The 25229-nt window shown below is 34.1% G+C and overlaps 1 protein-coding gene and 1 pseudogene across 2 annotated transcripts in view; one reads left to right on the top strand and one right to left on the bottom strand.

Moving 5' to 3' along the window:
* AFG1L (AFG1 like ATPase) overlaps nucleotides 1–25229 on the bottom strand; it is a 166922-nt gene that overhangs the window by 66047 nt on the left and 75646 nt on the right. For both annotated transcript variants that reach the window (XM_069488366.1, XM_069488367.1), the window contains exon 7: nucleotides 21214–21272. In XM_069488366.1, the coding sequence (XP_069344467.1) occupies nucleotides 21214–21272 (59 nt within the window). The remainder of the gene's footprint in view (nucleotides 1–21213; nucleotides 21273–25229) is intronic.
* Nucleotides 23041–23828, top strand: LOC138395591 (small ribosomal subunit protein eS1 pseudogene; annotated as a pseudogene).

Genomic DNA, 25229 nt, shown 5'->3' with positions numbered 1-25229 from the left:
CTATCAATCTACACTCCCAACAGCAGTATGTGAATATTCCTAAGCGTTAGCTAGAGATACAGTTGGTTTTTAAATTCTGACTTTGCATCCTTGGAAACTCTTATTAATGCATTTACATTATTAAGTATGAAATGTCCAATTTCCTTAAGTAGTAAGTTTGGCAGTTGATATCTCTGACATTTCACTTTGACACCTCTTTTTTATTTTTATTGTGAGGGTACATCCTCAGTCTTCAAAACATGTGTTTGTCTTGTGATTATCTTTCAAATTTTTTTAGAGCAATTTTTGTGAAACCCTGGATAAGTAAAAAATTCGTATTATTTTCAAATGTGAGATCCATCGTGGAACCAATGCAGTGCAGACAGCTCAAAATATCAATGAAGTGTTTGTGAAGGATGTGGCTAATAAATGCACAGTACATCGATGGTTTGGGAAGTTCCGTTCTGGTGATTTTAATCTTGAAAATGAGCCATGTGGACGACCTGAGACCCAAGGTGGATAATGATGAACTGAAAGCTGTAGTGGAAGTGAATCCATCTCAATCTACACGTGAATTAGCAGCAAGGTTTGGTGTTACTATTCCAACAATACTGGACCATTGGAAACAAATGGGCAAGGTAAAGAAGCTGGATAGGTGGGTACCACATGAATTAAACAAGCATCAGAAGAGAAGTCATTTCGAAGCTTCTCTTTCTTTGCTGACACAGCAAAAAGGCAAACCATTTCTACACTGTATTGTTCCCTGTGATGAAAAATGGATTTCTTTTGATGATCGCTAAAAATAGAAAAAAAATAGCTGGGCATGGCGGTGTATTCCTGTAGTCCCACCTACTCAGGAGGCTGAGGCAGGAGGATCATTTGAGCCCAGGAGTTTGAGGCTGCAGTGAGCTATGAAGACACCACTGCACTCCAGCCTGGGTGACCAAACAAGACCCTGGCTATAAGAAGAGAAAAATTTTTAAATATTTTTAAAAATTCATTTGAAAATATACAAGTGAACAACAACTATTTGCAAGATGTACCTATAACATATGCTCTGTTGTAGCCTATAGGTCCAAACCCCAACATCTAAGGGTAAGATCAGGAAATGCCTTCATTTATACCATAGCAAGTGCTCAATAAAATCTCTTTAAGGAACAGGATCCATGACATCAGCAGCTTGTAGGAAGTAACCTCACAACATTGTGCTCTGAAGACTACTTACTAATAAGATTAAGAAGATTCATCTAACAATTTCTGTAACAACGTAATTCGCCAAAATCATCTGTTAACTTACAAATTATAGCATACAATAGAATGTGTCAAAATGAAGATGGAAAATGTAAAAGGTGATTGGATCAACATGGAATCTAGAAAAATGAAAGGCAGAAAATTAAGAATGTTCCTTGCATACTGTTCAAGGAGAGATCCCCACTCAGAGGATAGAATATTTCTGTTAACACCTACCAAGGCAAATTTAGCCCCTTACTGAAGAAAGATTAGGCTGGGCTACCACAGTGTGATGTATAGATCCTTAAGAATATCTGTCTCCTTTGTTCTAAAACTGAAAGATCATTGAGAAATCTCTCTTAACTATGTAGATGTGAGCACCTTCATGACTGCAAAGAGGCATTGCTTCCTATTCAATCTCTTGAGGGGTGTTGTTATTTTGAACCAATCTCCTCAGACATCATTGATTCTTTGCTTGTTTATTTACTGAGACATTCAACAACTATTTGTTGCATGCCTACTATGAGCATAGCCCTGTGTAAAGGCCTAGAGATACGATAGTAGATAAGACAGTTTTGGTCAATTCTTTCATGGTTTCCTGTTGGATTGTGAGACCTAAACTTTCAAGTGCTATCTTGACATTTTAAAGCCTCATAGAGCCATCCCCTGCTCTCACCAGATATGCCCAGTGGCTCCCACACACAGAGGTAAAGGCTCCCTATGTGGCTAATATCCCTGCCAGCCAGACCAGCTGTACCCCACCCTCCTGTTACTACAAAGCCTGTCTCCCGTGGTTCCTTCTGGGTCACAATCCTGATGTGTACGGTGTCCTCCTCCCCCAGGTGGTGAGTACATGTGACTAATATACTACTGCCAATCTCTGCCCAGTGTTGGGGATCTTGTGCTTGGCCATTTCATACTATTTAGGAGTGGAATCTCTCCTTCACCAGCAGGGTAAACAGGATGTGATCAGAACATCTGTCTAGCAAGGAAGACAGAGAATTAAGAATCAGAACAGTGTGGTATGGAACACTGAACAGCAACAATTAACCCAAAGGAAGTAGCAATTAACCTGAGTTAGCTAGGTGAGGGAGAAGAGGTAGGGAAGAATGTTTTAAACTCAGGAAACAATACCTATGAATATATAGATGCAAGAAAAAGCTTGGTTCACTTGGATCTAAAATTATTTCACTATAGCAAAAATGCAGAGTACAAGAGTTAGGATGCTTTCAGCTGCATGTACTCCAAGAGTAGACAAAAATGGGGCCATGGGCCAGGTGCAGTGGTATATACCTATAGTCCTAGCCATTCAGGAGGCTGAGGCAAGAGGATCACTTGAGCAAAGGAGTTCAAGTCCAGCCTGGGCAACATAGTGAAACCCCCATCTTAAAAAAGAAAAAAAAATGGGGACATAGAAGCCAGCAAGAGCTCATGTTGTAAAGGGCTTTGTAAGTCATTTTAAGTAGTATGTATTACATCCTAAATCCATAAAATGGAAATAATTCAAAGATGTAGGCAGGGGAGTGACAAGCACAGATTTGAATTTTTTAAAACATCACTGATCTGGTGTGGGGAAGAAGCTGGAGTAGGAAAAAACTGAAAAAATGTTGACTAGTTAGCAGGTGTTGGAAAAATCCAAGAAAGATGTGAAAGTGGCCTAGAAAAGCAATAGAGTAAGGGTAGGCAGAAGTGAGTAGATCCAAGAGATATTTCAGAGGAGGAGTCAACAGAGTTTGATTGCTTTAAAAGTAAAGAATGAGGGGAAAGAAGTCACAAAACTGCCAGGTTTCTGGCTTAGGCAACCACGTGGTTATAACATGCCATCCTCAACGAGCTGGAGGAAGAGCAAGTGGACAGGAGGATCGTTCAGTTTGGTGGCATGCTGAATTTGAGGATCTTGGGGCTTCTCTAAGTGCAGGTGTCAGTGTAGATATTAGGCTTGGAGCTCTAGGAGATGGAGCCAAGACAAAGATTCTGAGTTAGGAGCCACCAGGATAGAGTGTATTAGTGTTTTAGTCATGTGTATTGAAGACCAATTAAATAATAAACTAGATTTATTGGCTGAAAAGTCCAAGGGTAAAGAATAGTTTAACAGGGCCCCAGTTCTTTTTTCTTCAAATCTGTCAGTTCTACCCTCCTTCAAGTAAGAGTTTCATCCCCAGAAGGGTTTCCTCATGACTAAGAGATGAGACTGAGAACATTTCCACATCCATGAAACAATAGTCTTAAGCTACCCTGATTATGTCGATTATAACCACCAGAACCGACATCTGTAGCCTAGGGAATGGCACAAGCTAACAGGTTTAGGTTTGAGTTTCCTGAACCAATGCAAGTAGCAGGGAAGATGGTAGGACAGTGGTTCCCAACACTGGCTGCACATTCACTTCACCTGGTACATATTTAGAAAATACCAATGCCCAGGTCCCATTCCCAGACACTTTGCAGAGGAGGGTTTAGTTAGCTGATTTTTTTTTTTTTTTTTTTTTTTTCTGTTTTAAGCTCCATAGGTGATTCTAATGGGCCAGGATTGAGAACCACTGGCTTGGCCTAATAAGGGCCTACCTCTGATCAGTTCCTTCAAAATCAAAGGGCTACTACACAATAGCAGAGAGGTAGAATGGATTTTGGAGAAATAACCACAATGTCCACTATGGGTGACAACTAAAGCCCTAGGACTATCCAGGGTTGATGTTTATGATCCTAGAATCACCGACGCAAGAATTGGTGGCATTGACTTCCCTCTGGTCTATGTTTAGATAAACTAAAATAAAATGAAAAGAAAACCACCATTACTCTGCAATGGGAGTAAAGGACATAAGAGTGTATGAGTTGTCTAGAACTATTTGAATAAACAAAGGAGAAAGGTAGAGTACTGTGAAAACAAAGGACAGATAAAGCTGGAGAAATGCTCTAAAGCTGTAGTCATTTGATTAGATTAAGAGGCTCTGGGGAAAAAAGAGAACTATAAGAATGTACAAAAGGGGTAGAAAACGACCTGGGTGATGAGATACTACAGATTGTCCAGTAAGAAATTTCCACATCTTAAACTGGATGACCCTAAGTTTATAGAGTTAGGTTCTCAACTCACATCTAATATTGTAAATGAGGTTACATCCTTATCTTTTTTGAGCACCACTGTGATTTGGAACATCTCAATCTTTCTCTTAAAAAAAAAAATTATTTCTGGATATGTCACTAAAAATACTTTCAAAGTAACTGGATCCAAAAAATAAATAAATAAAATAAGGCCAAGTGCCAGCATCTGATGGCATACCTGATCAAACTACAAGTGTAGCGCTGAAGCCCAACACAAACAGCTGTAGGGTCTCTCTGTCAGTGTTTGGAACTCTAAGGGGGACCACAGTGCTCCAAAGGCACCAGCACTCTCACCATCTATGAAAAGAAAGGTGAAGCACCTGACTAGGGCAACCCAGGGACCTTGTTCAGAATGCCAGTGACTTACATTCTCTTCCTTATTCTCTATCTTAGACATACTGATTTCTACAAAATATTCAGACTCTTATAAAGTACATTTATCATCTTTAGAATATCAGTAAGAAATCGTGGAGAATAAGAATCTATACCAACTTTGTCAATTTGGTCAAGACCTTGGGTGCCATTAGCATATCAGTTTCCTGATAAGACTTAGTTAATTTGGATGATCTCATATGATTGTAGTCTGCATCTTAAATAGCTATGTGCCAGGATGGTGAGCAAGTAAGAACTAATGAAGTCTTGTCCTAATACTATTCAAATTATTAATATTTTCGCATAGTGGTGGAAAGCAAAAAAAAAAAAAAAGAATCCTAATGTGAGTATGAAGAGTTGTTTCAGTTCATCAAAAACAATCCATAAAGTTATAAAATTTGAGCTAAGGGACACTACATAGAGCCTATGTGTTTTTATTTGTTACACAACAAATGTCCCACTGCCATTTAAACCAAAAGATAAACATTTAGTCATAGTTATCTTTATAACACTGTCACAGAATAAAAATAACATGAATAATCATTTATTATACAGTTAACTGTACAACTTTGAAGATAGGATCACTGGCCTCAATTTACCAATATAGTATCTGAGGTTCAAAAAGATCAAATATTTTGATCTCAAAGCAGCAGCTGAACTCAGGTCTACAGTCTATGTGCTCTGAACCACTATGCATATCTCCCATGTTCAGAATAAAGCATGTAATAAAAGTTCAAAAATTCCACCACCCTTAAATATTTGGTAATTAGAGTTTTGCAATAGCCTGTTACTGACTCAGTAAGTATAAGTAACATCTAATAAAATTCCCAGAGCATCATACCTCAATTCCAGATAGTATCTTGTCATTTATTTATATGCCCTATGTTCTAGAAGGGTTAATGTGGCTTCTTAAAAAATATCTTCTTAACTATCTGCAAATTTAATTTCACAATTTAATTTTTAATATTAGCTAATACACAAGCAAGGAGCAATTTGATAAAAACCTAACAAAACTTTAATTGCACAGACTCTTTGATCTAGTAGAAATTCCATTTTTAAGAATCTAACCTACAGAAATATTGACTCATAGGCACTAAAAATACATTTGTAAGCATGTTTTTTAAAGCATTACTTGAGAAGTAGTATAAAATAAAATAGAATAAACCTAAGTATACAAAAATAGCAGATTAGTTTTAACACACTGACTGCCATGCTAGAAAAAAATTTTTTTCCTTGGGGCCACGTGTTTTATTACAAAAATAGAATAAAAACTTTGAAACAGTCCTTTCTAATTTAATGAAAAGTTTGTTATTTTTTATTGCTTTCTGTGTTTGAGTTATATTCAACTTGCAAAACAGTTCTCGTGGCTCCCAAGGTGAAGAGACATGAGTTACATATGCCTCATGAGGCCCTGGGCTCAAAACAGCATGAGTTAAATACAACTCATGTGGCAGTTAAAATAATAGTACAGCCATTTTAAAAAATGAGATGGAATTATATATGATATCAAAAGATCTCCAGGATATCTCCAAGGGATAAAAGCATAACTCAGATTAAGACATATCTCTTACTCCATTAATTTACATCAAAATAAAACTATACATTTGGGCATATATACAAATATGTATACATACAAATGTACAGAAAAATGCTTGAAAAGATACAAACAAAAATTTTAACAGTGGCCACTCCCAGGGAGGGAAGTAGGAATGAGATGGGATAGAAGGTGGAGAGAAACAGGGAGAGGGAAGAGTGGTAAAGGGGGAGCTTTCAGTATTTAGTGTATCTGCACTTATGTGACGTTTGGAGTTTTTAGCCCAACTTGCATTCATTTATCTCATGAAATTTTACAAAAGGAAAGATCTCAGAGAACTCCATGTATTGTACCAAAAGAGTGGTGCTTGGAAAAAGCTGATAGCTGCCTTATTGAAATCACAACCATTATACATTTCCAGCTCTGTCATAACAAACAGAATTTTAATTAATATTCCATTCTTCTCCTACTGTTTACTTTAGCCAAGAAAACTAGAGTCCTCATTCCTGAGAGAAAAGAAGAAAAATGTAAGAGTAACATACCAAATGCTGGAAAGAAGTCGTTGGATACATATACGTTTTGAGAATCTTTTTTATAACCATGCTATCAAATACACAATGACAGCTCCTATAAGCTTTCGTTTTCTCCCACAGAAAGGAACTGTGCAATACATCTTCAGGCCATAGGAAATTCTCACTTTATATACAGCCTTGCAAAATCTAGTTTTTCAACATCAAGTAAATTTACCCACAACATTTTTCCTTATTCTGTACAAATAATCATAGGTGGAAAATATATATATATATATATATATATATATATAAACTGTGCCATAAATACACAAAACCCATAATGCATAGGATTCATTTACACTATAATCACAACTCTGGAATAATGAAGAAAAGCTAAATCCCAATAAAATATTTAAAAAATGACCCCTGTCTATTTCAGAAACTTCATTATTAAGAGTTTCAGTATCGAGGATAGCATTTATGAATATTCTAAACTCTGATTCTGCTCTTTGTTCATTGTATTTGCTCAACTTTTTGTCATTTCACTGTTCATTAGCACTTTTATCTGAAGACGAAAAGGAGACAAATTCAGTCAATTTTACAACTTATTCTTATCTCTGGTAAAAGATCTAAAGAGTAAATTTTAAGTTATTAGCTAAAAACAAGACTTGGATATCACTATATTTATCATTGTGTACAACTAAAGCTAGATTAATAAGATTATATTTTATAAAAGAAAATAAAGAGTTCCTTATTGACAAAAAGCAACTGAGAATATAATTAATTCTACACCAAAGACATAAGATCGGAAATATGTAAATATAATGAATATATGTGTATGTATGTACATGTGTATATACATGTACATACATATATGCACACACATATGTTGTACAACATGGTTTGGTGGAAAGAACTCTCAATAAAAAGCAGGATATCTGGGTTCTAGACCTCACTCTGCCACTTGCTGGGCATACTTAGGTAAGATAATCTCAGACATGAGCTTCAGTTGTCTCTACTGTATAATAAGATGGTAGGATAAGTGTTTCTAAGATCCTTTCAAACACTGACACCGTGTGAGTATACACACACACACACACACACACTTTTATTGACAGGCAAGTCTGGTACTCACTAGCATTCACGAGTATGGTGCAACTGATCACAATCCAGCATTTGTTATGATTAGTCTGTCAATGCTTCACCAGTTGTTAAAAGGTGTGAATGGATGGTTGTGCTATTTACAGGCACTCTCCAAATTATAAAATGCCTACCATGTGTGACCCTTTGTTTGCATTTTGCTTTCCACACACAATGAGGACACTCCAGAAGTTAAACAGGCTCTCTTAACATCCGGTTACAACCTGGAGTACTGTCCCTTTCCTACTGCCCCTCTCAAAAAGAGTTTCTTTTGTGCCTTGTTCTATATTCCTTGGTTCTCACTATTTATACCTTATTTAATTCCATGTCAGGTAACTTCTACATACACTGAAACCATTTTTAGCTTTCTTCCTCTGCCCTCCCCTTTTCCCTTCTGAGCCTTGTCCAGTTTTCTCAGGAAAATCTCCACTTCATTCCAACTGGAGTAAAAACAAAATCATAAACATGACTATTAAACCAAAAGTGATAGCAGTGATACATCCATATAAAGATAACAAAAGACATGACAAAGCTCCAGTTTCATCAACCTCTGAAATTTGTAAACACATACAGGAGTCCATTCAGAATTCACATAAATTTCCATTCATTCATTCATTCATTCATTCTCCACAATCGCCAGCATCACAGAAGGTGTGGAAAACTTTAAAATGTGCGGTTTTAATTTAATATATTGCTATTTTATATAATTACTGTGATTGTAACCTCCCAACACACAGTTAATCCCTTCTCTTCACTCTATATTATATATATAAAAAACTGTATATCTCTAATATTATAGTGTAATATTTTCCTATATTATTTTATAATTATTTATCTATTGCCCCTACTAAAACATACTAATTTCCTTGATAGCAGATTCAACTCAGTAACATACTCATCATTGTATTCTCAGTGACTAAGCACTTCATAAAGACATGTTGAAATCTAAATGTTGCTTTCTTGTACTTTATTTTACAATGGTATAATATTTGAGCAATTAGGCTTTTGTAGGCCAGCTAGCCTAAGACTCAAACATCACATTTGGAATACTGTTTGGGGGAAAATCATCATAGTTCTAAAGAAATAATTTACAAGTAAAATTCTGAAACTTAATCTTCTTGAAAATTCATAACATCATAAGGGCCTCAGCAATCTTGTAGTCCAATCCCATCATTTACAGATGAAAACAAATGTAAGCTCAAACAGGCTTAAGAGGCTTGCCCAAAGTCAGTGACAGAGCCAGACTCACAAAGATTGTCTTCTTAACCCATTTTTTTTTTCTGCTAAATCATGGAAACCACAAAAAAAAATGTGAGATATGATTTTCTTGTTTGTGTATACATATATTTATACACATACATATATACACGCACATATACATATTTTTATATATATATATATATGTTCCACATTCTTCTACTTTCAGTTAAGAACTTTAAAGATTTTAGTTATTTTGGATATTATGTCACAGCTTATCCAGTTAATCAACTTCAACTATATTTTATAATATGTGAATCCTATCAATCATTATTGGCTCAGGAATATACTATAAAGACTTGCACATATCTTTAGAGACAAATTATAAAGTTCAGATCTAATAAAAACAAAAACAATCTGAACTCTACTGATAGTAAAAGTATAGTCTGATTATACATTAAAGAATCCTTCATATGTATTTTAACTTTAGTGCTAAGATACATTTTGTTCTTATTGATTTTATATGCTTGTGTATGTATTCAGACATGATTCTGTCTCAATAACCTATTTAATGCCAACTTAAAAATGGGAAGTGTAGATACAGTCAATAGTAAATGAATGTACAAAGTATTTTGGACCATGTACCCCTAATACACTATAATTTTGATAGAGAAAAGCTAAATTTTTAATAGTAAAAAAAGATTTCTTAGCTATCTTGAAGCCTTAAAAACTTGGCCAAACTATTGTTCAATGTGCACACAGTTTGTGTCTTCATGCTCAGATGTTGTTGAAACAGCAGACTTAAAAGAAATAATGTCAATGAATCCTACCAAGCACTATACATGACCTCTGGGGTAATTAGCAATCATTCAAAAGCAACAAGACTAAAATGTTCTATTCTTTATTACTGTCAGCTCTTATCTTGATCAGCATTTTAATAAAGATGGTTCGTTTCTAAGACAGTTTCATGAATCAGTCATAATTACATTCTGACATGCAGTGAATAGTAAAGCAAAACTAAATATCACTTCATCAACCTTTCTAACCTTTATGCAAGTATTAACTGTAAATAATTTTTACACAATCCTACAACAGAAAATCTGCATATTTCTTAGCTTTGTACATACTTTACCCCAAATGAATTTCCTGTGACCTATACCTGAAAAACACAATCAGCCATAATTATCCAGTTTTGTGAGATGTTCAGGTGTTGCCTTTCAGAGTTCAAATCAACTTCGAGTATAAAAGGCTACTTTATTCTACAAATGGCACAATATGCAAAATGGGTTAAGTAGCCAAAAGCATCTCAGAGCATTGTGGCTTGAAAGAAGTCTATCCAGAATCAAAACGTCATAATAAAACTACTCTAAAGCAGAGCAACACTTATAAAAATAGATTCATAGATTACACAGTGAGGAATGGATCACTGATGACTACTGCAGAAAGTCTTATAATTAAAATATGTTAAAAGAAGAATATTAATTAGAAGGAAATCTGAGCACTTAAGTATCTGAAGGATAGATTTTTTAAAATGTAATTCCAAATTTTAGCTGATGGGAGAGGTTGAAAATTTATCAGAAAAATAAAACTCACTTAGAGGTACTATTTTGATGTTAAGGACAAAGTGAAAATTGTTTTAATGCCCTCCTCCCCCAGCAAAATACCTGATTTACTTTAGAGTTTTGAAATAGCTAATTTCTCTTTTTGCTGAGAACTAATTATTTAAAATATTTTAGATAGACAAAGCAAACATAATTCGACTATCAGAATAAACTGATGCTACATTTTAGGTGATTTATTGTTTCAGTTCTCTCAGAAAATTTCAAAATAAATGCATTGTTTTCTCAAGAATAATTTCTTGACTTTCCAATAATGGACATAGGGTAAACAGACAATTTTGGACACAAGAGTTAGGTTCTCAAACATATATTTCCAACTATGTCTCTCAAATAAATAAAGCTTACAATAAATCTACTGTGTAATATTTTTAACCAAATTGATTTTCATTGAAAACTTAAATACTGTGAAATACTGACATATGTACATTTTACTTTTTGTAATTTCAATTTGAAAATAAGTTCTTTCCAAAAACCAATCTAAAATTATTCTCTATTTGTTTTCTTACACATTTTATTATAAAACAACCTTACTAGGATCTTATTGATTTGAAGGCAAAAAGGAATACAGCAAGCATCTTTTTCATATGGGATTAAAAACACATAAAATGCATAGGTCTTTTATGTGATAATTTTTGTTTAACTTTTCTATTTAGCTTTCCTGAGCATTATTCCTTTCTCCTATTGGAGGTGCAAGCAAAGAAGGGAAAAGAAGTGTTGATTTAAGAAAACAGATTTCCCAGAAAGAAAAAAACTGTGATTAAGATTTAAACAAAAGCTAAAGATGGCTTCCTCTGAGCCCTGATGAGGTCCGCTACCTCATTACGAACAACTGAAAACTTGTGATGCATTTTGTTTCAAGAGAATCCAAAAGTCCTTGGTATAAAGCAGACAGGGGGGTGCAGGGTCCATTCACTCTTTCTGTATCACAACCATTATGTAAAAAGTATAAAACACTGCCTTTATGCTGCCAAGCCACAATGACTCTTCCTACATCAAAGGATTTGCACCACTAGGGTTTTTTCTTCAAAATTTATTCAAGCTAAGGGCAGAGAGACAACGATTCATACACGCTAATTACGCCTAATTATCTATTCCCTTTTCTGACCAGCTTCGGCCAGTGTTATTTGCTATCTGGATTTCTCACAACCTCCCTTTGCCCTGTCCATCCAGCCCAACAGTGAAGGCTTTGAAGAAAACAGTTGTGGCTTTTTAGAGTTTCCTCAATATAGAGTTCAAGCAAATTAAATAATGATTCTGTTAGTTTTGACACATTTATGCGTTCAATATGAGGACCTCTTGGTTAATTTGGCAAATTCCTCACATCTCTTCATGGTTGGAATCATAGTAACACCCTCTCTTATAGGAGCTTCTCCTCATGCTTTCTTTTCATGATCTAAATGAAATGTTTATTGGATTAAAGTTCTTCTCTGCAGACCTCCATGGTGGCCTATGACAAAGAGCTTAAAAGTTCTATTAATTGGCTTGAGTTTTCAGGGAGAGGAAAGGGAGAATTTTATTTCACATTACATCACTAACCAAGAAAATTGCCACGTGTAATTAAACTAATTTATCTCATGATTCAAGAACTAATTCATATTTAAGAGACACTTTCTTTAAATCATTTTTGTCATCAAAGAATTGATATCTTATAATTTAACCAAAAATAACTACTTATTCTGATAGACGAGAATTCAAGTCCTAAACAGTATATATATTTTATATGCAAGCAATAGCTTGTTGTATTCGAGTTAAATATAAATATATAATTTATATATTTTATGAGAAATCCTTATTTTTATTTTATATAAGATAATTAGACAAAATATTTTAAAAGGCATACACTCAAAATTACTTTTCCATAGGTAGGCTCTGACTAACACAAGGTCTATATTCCATTAGGAAGATGGACAAGAATTACACTTTAAATTCACATCACAACAATTTTTATCCTAGATATTTATTAATTTCAAGGACACAGCACAAAAATCCCATTACAAATAAAGTTTAGGGCCTGTTACTCTAACCAATTTTCTTAAATATATTTTCCCAAACACATATGAAATAGGTTAATTTATGCAAATATCTTCAGTAGATTTCCCCAAATTTTTTAGCCTAAAATTTGGTATTTATATAAATATTTTATAATCAAATGGCCATTTTGTATTGTAAAATATTAAATACCAGACTTCAAATTCACACTTTTATAGTTTGTGGGGGAAAGCCACAACTCTTTAATTCAGGAGTTCAGTCTGTTACTTTTGTTCTGTCTTTTGTTTTTTTTCAATCTTAAGTATTAAAAAGCCAACTCATAAGTAAAGACATTACCACACTAACAAAGGGTTAATCCCTGCAAGCCTGACTCAGGTAACAACACAGGGGAGGTCAGTGAGGCTGACACTGACCTCAAAGGCTGATTCTGATTATTTAGCACTCTGAAAGCTCTAGTATTGAAAGTTATAAAGAACAAACTGACAAATCAATTTCACCAATGAAATGAAAATTGTGGCAGGAAAAAATGGCAAATATACATTTATTTAGCAAGTCTATAAATCCTAATTCAGGTGGCTAGACAAAGGCTGAACAATGAAGCATTTCATCTAAGGGTTATAAACAATTTTCCTAAAGTTTATAACTAAAGATCACACCATGGAAATATTCTCAAGGAGTTCACTATCACAGTAAGAATCCTTGGAAAAAATAAAACAAAAACATAAGGGCTGGTATATAGCTAAACTTTGTTTCAAAGTTTTAAAGGATGCACAACAGTCAAGAAACATTAACAATCAAGTAGAAGATACGAAGTCATTACCTGAACATTAAACAAATATTACAAAAATTGAAATAATAACAAAACTGTTACTACCTTAGATTATAAAGTATCTTTATGTGCTGCATATTTAAATCCAAAACAAATGTTAAATCAGATTAAGATGCTTTCCAAATGGACAACTCTTTATCAGGAAAAGGAAAATTCATATTTATAATAGTTAATATTATCATCTTATTTGTCTCTAATTTCATTATCTAACTGAAATTCATCAAAGAGAAAATTATATTGTAGAATGCCTTATTGGTTATTTTTTACCAGCCTACAGTTATTATTTTAGCAATATACTAATCACGTAACATTTAATTTTAAGAAGACATGAAAAAGAAAGAAGCTTGCTAAACTGTCATTGTGAATGAGAATCAAAGTGCTTAATTACTGATATTAGAATCTATCACCATGTGGCAAAAACACTACACAAAATCTTGCACAGGGATATTTCCAATGGGGGGATTATTTTAGACTTGTTCACACTGTTAAATGGATTAAGAAAATCATAAAAAGAAAGTTAATTAAATTCACATTGAAAATTTTTTTAACTTTAAAACTTATGAATAGCATTTATCTTTTAGGGCTCATTATGGGATGAACCAAACAAAATGGTTTATGGAAGTGTCACTGATGCAAGTGAACAGATTTTTACCCAAATATAAAACACCTGTCTAAAATACCATGAATTGCTGGCACTTGATCAGATGAGAATAGCAATGCTTGCCAGCCAATCCAATCTTCATGAAGGCCAACAATAGTAGTCTAATTGAAATTAACCCAAGGAACATTCTGATCAAAATATCAACTAGTGCTCTTTTCCTTTTAGCCACAATAATTTTAAATGTTTACAATGCAATGAGATCATACTTAATAAATATTATTCAATGAACGTACATTTAAGGCAGGTTATTCTTTTTAAATGTATGAAATTGAAGACATTTCTTAGAAAGCTGATATTTTTTTCTCAAGTCATTAAATTATTTGAAATTGATACTGGACCACCCTCTAGGCTTTTGGTTCACCAAGCTTTCTCCCTTCGATCAACCATTATCCAGCAAGCTCTTGAAATGCCATTTCTCCAAAACCTACTAATGAATCTATGCTGACACATGATTTCCACCACATAAAACAAGTCATAATTTATAGGAAAACATGTGCTATTTACATAAGTCATTTTAAACAGTTGTTTGTTCTTTGTATATTGTACAGATCAAGGGTCAGCAAACTTTTTCTGTAAAGGGTCAGACCGTGAATATTTTAGGCTTTGAAGACTGTAAGTGATGCAGCTACTCGACTCTGCCACTACACTGTGAACAGCCATAGACAATACATAAACAAATGAGAAGTTGAGTTTTAAATAAATCTCCAAGCTTCAAGTAAACAGAATAGTGACCATATTTTATAGAAATCTCAATAAACTGATTACTAATCACACAATTTTTAATTTATAATTCTCATGCTTCTGTGTCTTTTCCATGTGCTTGTTCCTCCATGACAAATACCCTTTCCCACTTGGGCTGATAACTTACTTGTCTTTTAAGTCTCAGTCTGAGCACCATCTGTTCTTTGGAAATACTCCTCCTGACATGTGCCACCTCCTCCACGGAAACTGCTAGTGTGGGCTGGGGCCCCTTTTCTATACTTTTTAGCATCCTGTAGTTAACTCAATTATAGACATTCTCACATGATATGGTAAAAATTTTATTGTCTAACTTAATAGACCAGAATAAGACAATGTTTAATCAAATTCAATGACCACCAATCTTTCCTTACCACAGTATCTCCATTTATAGTCTATTCATTTTGACTGGTGGCATAAACTCTTAAAGGAGTTTGTTCAGGAAGCTTCATGAGGACTATAATTCCTAAATTATCATATATCCAAAAATATGTAACTGTGGACTTAAATGTACATGATAGCCTAGCTGACCAGACGTCACATTTTTTTTAAAAAAAATTGAATATAGTAAAAACTATTTTATTCTATTCTACTATAGTATCTACTTGTAGTGGAAAAATCTCAGACCAACTTGATTTCTTTCCACATTGATTTTTTTCTATGTGACTGTAAGATTCTTTCTTTATCCTTGAAGTTAGTTCAGTTATGCTTCAGAAAAAATGTATTATTGTTGATGAGGTTTGGGAAATATACAATGAGCATTTTTAATCTAGACTTTCAATCCAATGTTATTTCATGAAAGTTATCTTCTGTTTCATCTTTGTGTTCTCTTTTTTAGATATACGAATTATGTGAATATAAGATCTCTACTGTCTGCTTTCCAGCATCTTCTCTGTAATAGTTTTTTTTTTTTGTTTGGTCTGGTTTTGTTTTGTTTTTTGAGATGGAGTCTTGCTCTGTCACCCAGCTAGAGTACAGTGGCATCATCCTAGCTCAATGCAACCTCAAACTCCTGTGCTCAAGTAACCCTCCTGCCTCAGCCTCCTGAGTAGCTGGGACTACAGGTGCACACCACCATACCCAGCTAATTTTTCTATTTTTTTGTAGAGACAAGGTCTTGCTCTTGCTTAGGCTGGTCTTGAACTCCTGAGCTCAAGTGACCCTCCCACCTTGGCCTCCCAGGGTGCTAGGATTACAAGTGTGAGCCACTGCACCTGGCCAGTAATAGTTTTCATCTTTTATTATTCCAGCCTCATTTTTGTGTGATCTTTCATAAATCTGGTCTCTTTATCGCTGATTTTATTTTCAGCAGTGTTGATTCTATAATTTGCTTTTTCTAAGAAGCTTTTTATTTTTTTAATGGGTCCACCCTCAATCTAGTTTCTTGGTTCTGCCAGCTTACTTTTCATCTAATCTTACAGTTATTTCATCTCTGATCTATTATTTCATCAGTACTATGACTTCTTCCATTTTTCTTAAAGTTCCTAAAAGTTTTATCTGAAAATTCTCCCATTTCCTCAGGTAGTTCTTCCAAAGTATATTCGTCATATGCTTTTACTTGTTAGTTCATCTCTGCCTCTCCTACCTGTTCCTGCTGCTTCCTTCCTATGCCTGCCATTTCATTTCTTTTTATAATGGCCTCTACAGATAGGACACATCTTCAATCCATTTTGCTTTTTCCTGATTTCTCAACTTGTTGTTGTTTTTTTTTTTTAAGAGACAGAGTCACACTCTGTCACTAGAGCTGGAATGCAGTGGTGTGATCACAGCTTACTGTAACCTCAAATTCCTGGGCTCAAGCAATCCTCCTCCTGGCTCAGCCTCCTGAATAGCTGGGGCCAAGGGCACATGCCTCCATGCCCAGCTAATTTTTTAACTTTTTGTAGAGATGTGGTCTCACTACATTGCCCAGGCTAGTCTCAAACTCCTGGCCTTAAGCAATCCTCCTACATCCCAAAGTGCTGGGATTAGAGGCATGAGCCATTGTACCCAGCCAAGGGGGCTCATTTTAACTCATGTATCCCAAACTTGTAGCTGAGGAGTCCAGCAACCCAAAAATGCCAATGGACACAGACAAATGAGGCCCCAACAGAAGTCTGCTCTCTTTAGCCAAAGGACCAGGAAAAAGGCAACCTAACAAAAGAGAAAACTTTTAGACAATAACTGTTCTGTTGAAGCAAACACCACAGAGAAAAACCATGGCTCCACCTAGCACCCATGCTAGCAAAGGCTGAGGGAAACCCAGAAGTCCACCCTTACAAGGCTGTAATGAGGAATCCCAACACCACTGCCAGGGTGATGTCGGAAGGCCAGGCAGGAGCTGGAACTTTCATCCCAGCCAGCCTGACAGTAATGAGCATCCCCTTCCCCATATGACATCAGTGAAGATCACATGGGGAGTTGGAACACCCTTGTCAGCAGTTACAGGTCACAAGGAGCACTCCCCACTTCCCACCTCAGGTGTCAATAAAGGCCAAATAGGGAACCTGGATTGGCACCTATATCTAGCAGTAAAGGAAAGCAGTGCCTCCCCTTCTCCTTCCAGAATAATGTCCAAAAAAATCTACTTAAAACAGAAAGCTTAAATAAGATCCACAAAGAAGATAAACAGATTGCAAATAAGCACATGAAAAGATGCTCAACATCACTAATCACTTGGGAAATGCAAATCAAAACCACAATGACAAACTTCACACCCATTAGGATGGCTATTATCAAAAAATGGGGGGGTAGAAAATAAGCATTGGTAAGGATGTGGAGAAATTAGAACCCTTGTTTATGGCTGATGGGAATGTAAAATGGTACAGCAGCTATGGGAAACACCATGGCAGTTCCTCAAAAAATTAAATATACAATTACTATTGGAACCAGCAATTCCAATCCTGGGTATATACCCACAAGGATTGAAAGCAGGGACTCAAAAATATATTTGAAAATACATGTTCATAGCAGCAATATTCATAATAGCAGAAAGGTGGAAACAACCCAAATGTCCATTGATGGATGAATGGAGAAACAAAATGTGGCATATACATACAATGGAATATTGTTATGCCATAAAAAGGAATGGAATTCTGACGCATTACAACATGGATAAAACTTGAAGACATTATGCTAATTCATGATGTTGTACGACCATCACCACTATCAATTTCTGGAACTTCTACATCATCTAGAACAGAAACTCTGTACCCATTAAACAATAACTCCCCATTCCTCCTTCCTCTGAACCCTGGTAACCCCGATTCTACTGTCTGTCTCTATGAACTTGTCTTTTCTAGGTACCTCATGTAAGTGGGTCATACAGTATTTGTCCTTTTGTGCCCGGCTTATTTCACTTAGTATAATGTTTTCAAGGTTCATCCATATTATAGCATGTATTAGAATTTCATTCTGTTTTAAGGCAGTATAATATTCTATTGTAAGGATATCCAACATTTTATTTATTCACGTGCTGATGGACCTGTGGCTTTGAACAGCATATTAGCACTCCGATCATTCCTGCTATCTTATGAAAATATCATTGTTTACTAAAAGATTATATAAGTTTTGTTATCTTTAAATACCCCAAGCAACAAATCACAAGCTTCTGTGGTGAATTACAAACTTATTATCATTTGGTTTATAGAGAGCAACATAAAGGAAAAAATGGGTTTTTACAATGTACTTTTTTCTCAATAAATTTCTATCTTGTTCATAATAATCTTTTTTTTTTTTTTTTTTTTTTGTTGAGACAGAGTCTCACTTTGTTGCCCAGGCTAGAGTGAGTGCCGTGGCGTCAGCTTAGCTCACAGCAACCTCAGACTCCTCGGCTTAAGCGATCCTACTGCCTCAGCCTCCCGAGTAGCTGGGACTACAGGCATGCGCCACTATGCCCGGCTAATTTTTTCTATATAGATTTTTAGTTGTCCATATAATGTCTTTCTATTTTTAGTAGAGACGGGGTCTCGCTCTTGCTCAGGCTGGTCTCGAACTCCTGACCTCGAGCGATCCACCCGCCTCGGCCTCCCAGAGTGCTAGGATTACAGGCGTGAGCCACCGCGCCCGGCCCATAATAATCTCTTTTCAGAGAGATTTAGAGATTCTCTATTTGTCTTAAGATAAACTTCTCCTATACATTTCTCTCAGTTGGGCCAAAATAAAGAAAACACTAGCATCTGTGTATAGGCAAAATGTCATTTAAGTTAATAGGAAACAACCTGGGCCAGGCACATTGGTTCATGCCTATAATCCAGTGCTTTGCAAGGCCGAGGCAAAAGGATCTCTTGAGGCCAGGAGTCTGAGACCAGCCTGGGCAACATAGTGAGACCTTGTCTCTATAAAACAATTTTTAAAAATACAAAATATAAAAAAACAAAATTAGCCGGGTGTACGGTGGCACACACCTATAGTCTTAGCTACTTGGGAGGCTAAGGTAGGAGGGTTGCTTGAGCCCAGGAGTTCAAGGCTGCAATGAGCTATGATTGGGCCACTGTACTCCAGCCTGGGCAACAAAGCAAGACTCTCAAAAAGAAAAAAAAAAAAAAAAAAGGAAACAACCTTTCTTTACAAGGGAAATTTCATATGTCCAACAGAAAAGCTCCAGGGAAACCAACTCTGGCTTTCATTTCATTGAGCTGATGTTGTATTGTATGTGAAAAGTCTCTTGAATAAGTTAGACATTTTAGATCTTTTTAAATCTAGTTTTCAGTTTCCCGGGAATTTCAGTTTTTGTTCAATTTCAAATTGTATATTAATTATTCTTTCAGTTCATGTTCAATTTCAAATTCTATACTATCTCTGGTTTTTCCTCCCCTTCAAAGAAAATTAAGAGTGCAAAAGGAAAAGGAAATTAAATTCAGTCTGGCCAATTTAGTTGCCTATTAGTGCTATTAATATTATATATTGAAATATGATAAATTACTCGCCAAAAAATAAAAAAAAATTGGGAGGGGTTGAAGAAGTATGACTCAAAGTTCCCTGAGAACTTCTTAACTTGTTTCATTCTGTGAGCCTTCTTTTTTTATCTTTTGTGAATTTATGCTATATGAAGTCACTATTTTTAGCATCTATTTTTCTTAGCTTCCTTGTTTATATTTTGGTATCTCCGTATACCATATTACTTTGGATTCCTAGCATGGAGAAAGCACTGCAAGCCTACCTTCTCCCCAAATGCAAAACATAAATATAAAGGGAAGAAAATTACTAGCAGCATAAATCTTTCAAAAGTACATTTTCCTACATCTATAAATAGCTCAGAGAAATTAAAATCCTTTGGGAACCTAAAATTGGTCAAGGAAACAGATGTTTGAATTCTCCTAAGTACAGCATAGGGAATAAAGTTTGGCACTAACAATAATTCCAACTAAGGTATTATACATGTCTAAAAGATTGTCTGACTATGTCTTTAGAATATCTGAAGATAAAATATTTTAATTCCTCCCTCTTGGTAAGAATTTTTGAAGTTCTGTTTTAAAGAAAAAAAACTTTATCTTTTCTTCAGATATGTTGATAGGGACTAGGATAAATTATGTACCAAAAATATGGAAATAATATTTTGGCACATAATTATGCTTCTTTTTGGTGCTTGCCATATATTTTGCTTTCTGTTATAAGTGTTTGTATAAATTTTACATCCTCAATTATATTATAAATGACTTGTGAGCAAGAAACAGGTTATTTCATAATTACATTATCCATTATGCCTAATGTGGCGCTTTACACATAGTAGGTTCTCAATAAATATTGGTACAATGTGGAATTATTAAATAATCACATAAAAAATTACTTAAAATTAACAGTAAAAAAGGAGACTATTTTATTCTTAATCATATTGTAATGAAGACTATTTTAAACTCTATGCAGTGATGATACACACAAATGTTTAAACTATTTATGTGCCTCAACTTGACATAATTTCATGATAACTTGATGGCAATCACATTTAAATATATTAGAATATTTTTGTAATAATGCTATTCTAGAATAGCAACTTTAATAGCTGGGAAAACATGTTAATAATGGCCATTAACCTGAAGGAAACAGGGAACATTAAACATTTTTTTTCAGAAATAAATGTATAAGTTTAAACATTCCACTATAATATTTATGAGCAATTTATAAAATGCAAACTATCAAATGTTTCAGTTAAAGAATAATTTAGACTATATTTTATAATTTTTCCAGTGTACACATGGATGAATTATATAAAAAAGATTCTTTTCTCCTTTAGTGTATTTGACTATTACTATCTAAAAATCAAAATTAATTATGCTTGAAGTCCTTGATTATCAATCAATATGATCTTAGCGAACAGAAGTAAGTGATTTTTTTTTTACCTTCAGGACAGCTATGAATGGTACAAAGTTAGCTCTTTGGAGTCCATTTTTATACAGATCTGAAAGAAAAAGTTGGTGTTAGCTTTTTACTTAGCCTACATCATAATGTTAGTTTATGATTCAGCCTGGCAAATAAAGCTTTCTACTGATTAAAAAAAAAAAAGATATAGGAACAACCACCAAAAAAAGGTCAAAAGTGTTTTTATTCAAATACTACCAAAATTCATTATAATTTTAATAAGAGAAAAAAAAACAGTCACAGAAAGAAGATCAAAGGCATTCAATCAAATTAGCTTTAAACTGTAATAAGAAGCAATAATAGAAGTTTGAAGATATCACTTCCAAAATCCTAAATCAATAACCAAACATAAGACGATTACATATTTTAAAGTACTTAATACTTGAATATATAAGATTCTACTAGGAAAGGAAACATAGTCTCCTTTTCTCAGTCCATAATAAAAAGTTCTCAGTAAAGAATTAAAAGTTATGTTGTAAGATTAACCTTTTAGAAAACACATCAATAGAATTGTTCATGGATATATATCAAGGTTATACTTTTGACATCAAGGTAAAGAAATGATACTTTAAATGAAAGTGTCTAAAAATTAAAATTCCATTCTTAATAAACTATAAATGTAATATTATTATATCATAAACTGGTAGTATTTATCACCATAGAAAGATGTTTTAAATACATGTATGTGTCACAGTATATGTATAATCATACATATATACATATACATAAACATGCCTATTGTCAAGAACACATAAGTGGAACAGGGCAACATATTTTAAGCTTCACATATTTTCCTTTAAAAATGGAGACTACTTAGAAAATGTTTTCAAAAGGTTGAAATTTTATTACATATAAAACATTCCTTTTAAAAGTCACTCTATAAAGCCATGAGATTTTTTTTAATTATAAAAATAGGAACAGTAAAAAGGTTTTTCAATAATAAAAGACACAAATTAGATTATGTGTCTTTATTTTTTTTTAAGTATGGCATTATGGTATCTTTTCTATGTTTTTGTGTTTAGAGAAAATTTGGTGACTAAGGTAAGACTTCAAATGCCACATTTACTTATGGAAATAAAATATGGTCATTAGGAAACATTTATTCTCTTTAGAAAAATATTCATCACAACATCATTACAGTAAGGAAAGTATTTGCATAAGCACTTTGGTTAATTAAGGACTAGAGGTTTCAATTTAGTTACATTTAAAATTTTTATTTAAGGATATCACAAAAGATAAGATAACACTGGCCAGGCTGTTTGGATTTCAAAATTCAAAATGAGAACTTTTCTTTCCTATACTGAATACCTCTATCGAGTAAGATGGTTAAAATGTAGGAAATGGGTTTAAAAGTAAGTATTTTCATAGCCTTCCTAATTACCAAGTTGTTAGGGAAGGTGCGTAAAAACAGTGCCGTATGATTAAGAGTTGACAGCCTTGATTGCCAGAAAGTGGTAAAAATTGAAAATAAGATAATTTTTAAAACACATTCAATGTTTATAGCAGCTTTATTCATAATAGCTAAAAACTTCAGCATTATTTGTAATAGCTGAAAACTGAAAGCAATCCAATAATGTCACCTAATAATGTCCATCATTAGGTGAATGGATAAATAAATTGTGGCTTATCTGCACAATGAAATACTACTCGGCAATAAAAAAGATAAACTATTCATACACACAAAAAAAATAGATGAATCTTAAAATAATTATGTAGAGTAAAAGAACCCACACCAACAAAATGAGTATATACTGAATGCTTTCATTTATATAAAACTCTAGAGCCTTTTTGACTCTCTGAGCAACACCATGGTGGTTGACAAGCACCTTACAAAGGGCAGCAAAAAGGGAGCCAAGAAGAAAATAGTTGCTCCATTTTCTAAGAAAGATTGGTATGGCATGAAATCACCTGGTATGTTCCATATAAAAAAATTGGAAAAACACTAGTCACCAGGACTCAAGGAACCAAAATTACATCTGATGGCCTCAAGTTCGTGTATTTGAAGTGAGTCTTGCAAATTTGCAGAATGATGAAGTTGCATTTAGAAAACTCAAGCTGATTACTGAAGATGTTCAGGGCAAAAACTGCCTGCCTGACTAACATCATGGCATGGATCTTACCTGTGACAAAATGTGTTCCATGGTCAAAAAATTGCAGGCGGTGACTGAAGTGCATGTTGATGCCAAGGCTACCAGTGGTTATTTGCTTTATCTGTTCTGTGTTGGTTTTACTAACAAATGCAACAATCAGATACAGAAGACTTCTTACACTCATCACCAACAGGTCCACCAAATCCGGAAGAAGATGATGGAAATCATGACCCAAGAGGTACAGAGGAATGACTTGGAAGAAGTGGTCAGGAAATTGATTCCAGATAGCATTGGAAAAGACAGAAAAGGCTTGCCAACCTATTTATCCTCTCTATGATGTCTTCGTGAGAAAAGTAAAAATCCTGAAGAAGCCCAAGTCTGAATTGAGAAAACTCATGGAGCTTCACGATAGTGGTAGTAGTTCTGGAAAAGCTACTGGGGATGAGATGGGTGCTAAAGTTGAACGAGCTGATGGATGTGAACCACCAGTCCAAGAATCTATTTAAAATTCAGACTTTGAATAATGACAAATACAAAGTCCTATTTGTGATGGTTAAAAAAAAAGAAACAACTCTAGAACATGCAAACTAACATAATAACAACAGAAAGCAAATCAGTGGTTGCCTGGGAAAGGAAGGGCAGGTTTGGCAGTGAAAGATGAAAAAGGGGCCCATGGAAACTTTTAGGGGTGATGGAAATGTTCATTATATTGGTTGTGGTGATAGTTTCACAGATGTACACGTATGCCAATATTTTTTAAATTGTGTCCTTTAAATATGTGCTGTTTATTATATGTCAATTATATCTCAATAAGGTCTTTTAAAAATTTATTGGTTCTGAGAAGACTCCAGTAGAACAAAGAAAAAAGGAAAAAGGAAAAAAAAAAATCAAATAATTTTTTATTTATTTTTTTTTTTTGAATGAATGACCTGGGGCTTCCAAATAATTTTTTAAAAGAAGAAAAGAAATTATTGGGAAAAAGCCCATTTATAATATTAGTGAATATCAAAGAGCACAATATTATAGAATTAAAACTAAGATATTACACTAATGAAAGTTTATCTATGCTAAGGTAACCTTTTGGTCTTTCCTATAGAATCACATCGTTTTTTTAATGGACATACAAGGCTCTGAGAAGAGTTTAACAAGCATGTACTTCTTAGTATGTTAATGACGATGAGAGATGTAAAGGCCCACTTGTAATACTCTTGATTAAAAGATTTCCACTCATCAGCAAAGTTAAAGTAGAATAACAATGACTTTAAGTCTTGGAGACTTAATTTTTTAAAGGGTTAACTTTTTTGAAAAACAGACTTTACAAGGATATGTAATTCAAAACTTTATGCTCCACGTATTTTCTAAACAGAATTCTAAACAGAAATCATTTAGCTTGAAAACCTTTAGGTTTTTATAGGACACTTAAGTAAAAAAGGACCGTACTCATTAAATTGAAGAGTTTTTTGCAATTCAAATATTATGCTAATTATAAATGAAATAGATCCATCTCCTGAAATGTTTTTTAGCCACCAAAATTTTTAATATTAGTTGTTTAATATTATTTTTCTTAGACATAAAGATTTTATAATACATTTATATCAACATTTGTCATTATTTACTAAAAACTATTTAAAAATTCAGCAGTTCTTGCCTATGATTTCTCAGTGATCTCTGTACAGACCTAAATGAGTACTTGGTCATGTAAGATAGAATACTGGAATTATGGGACATTATTTTGTAGAAAATGGTGTAAGTACCTCTAAATTCTTCACAGTGAATAGCTATAATAATACTTACAGATTAAATACATGCGAAGAGGGTTTTTAAAGTAATTACAAGGAACTACATAAATACTTTGAAGATATACATGGATATGCTGATATTTTCCTTAAAAATCTAAGTATCAAATC

The sequence above is a fragment of the Eulemur rufifrons genome, chromosome 15 (genome assembly GCF_041146395.1).
Source record: "Eulemur rufifrons isolate Redbay chromosome 15, OSU_ERuf_1, whole genome shotgun sequence".
Classification (NCBI taxonomy): Eukaryota; Metazoa; Chordata; class Mammalia; order Primates; family Lemuridae; genus Eulemur; species Eulemur rufifrons.
This window is presented reverse-complemented; position numbering and strand designations above follow the sequence as displayed.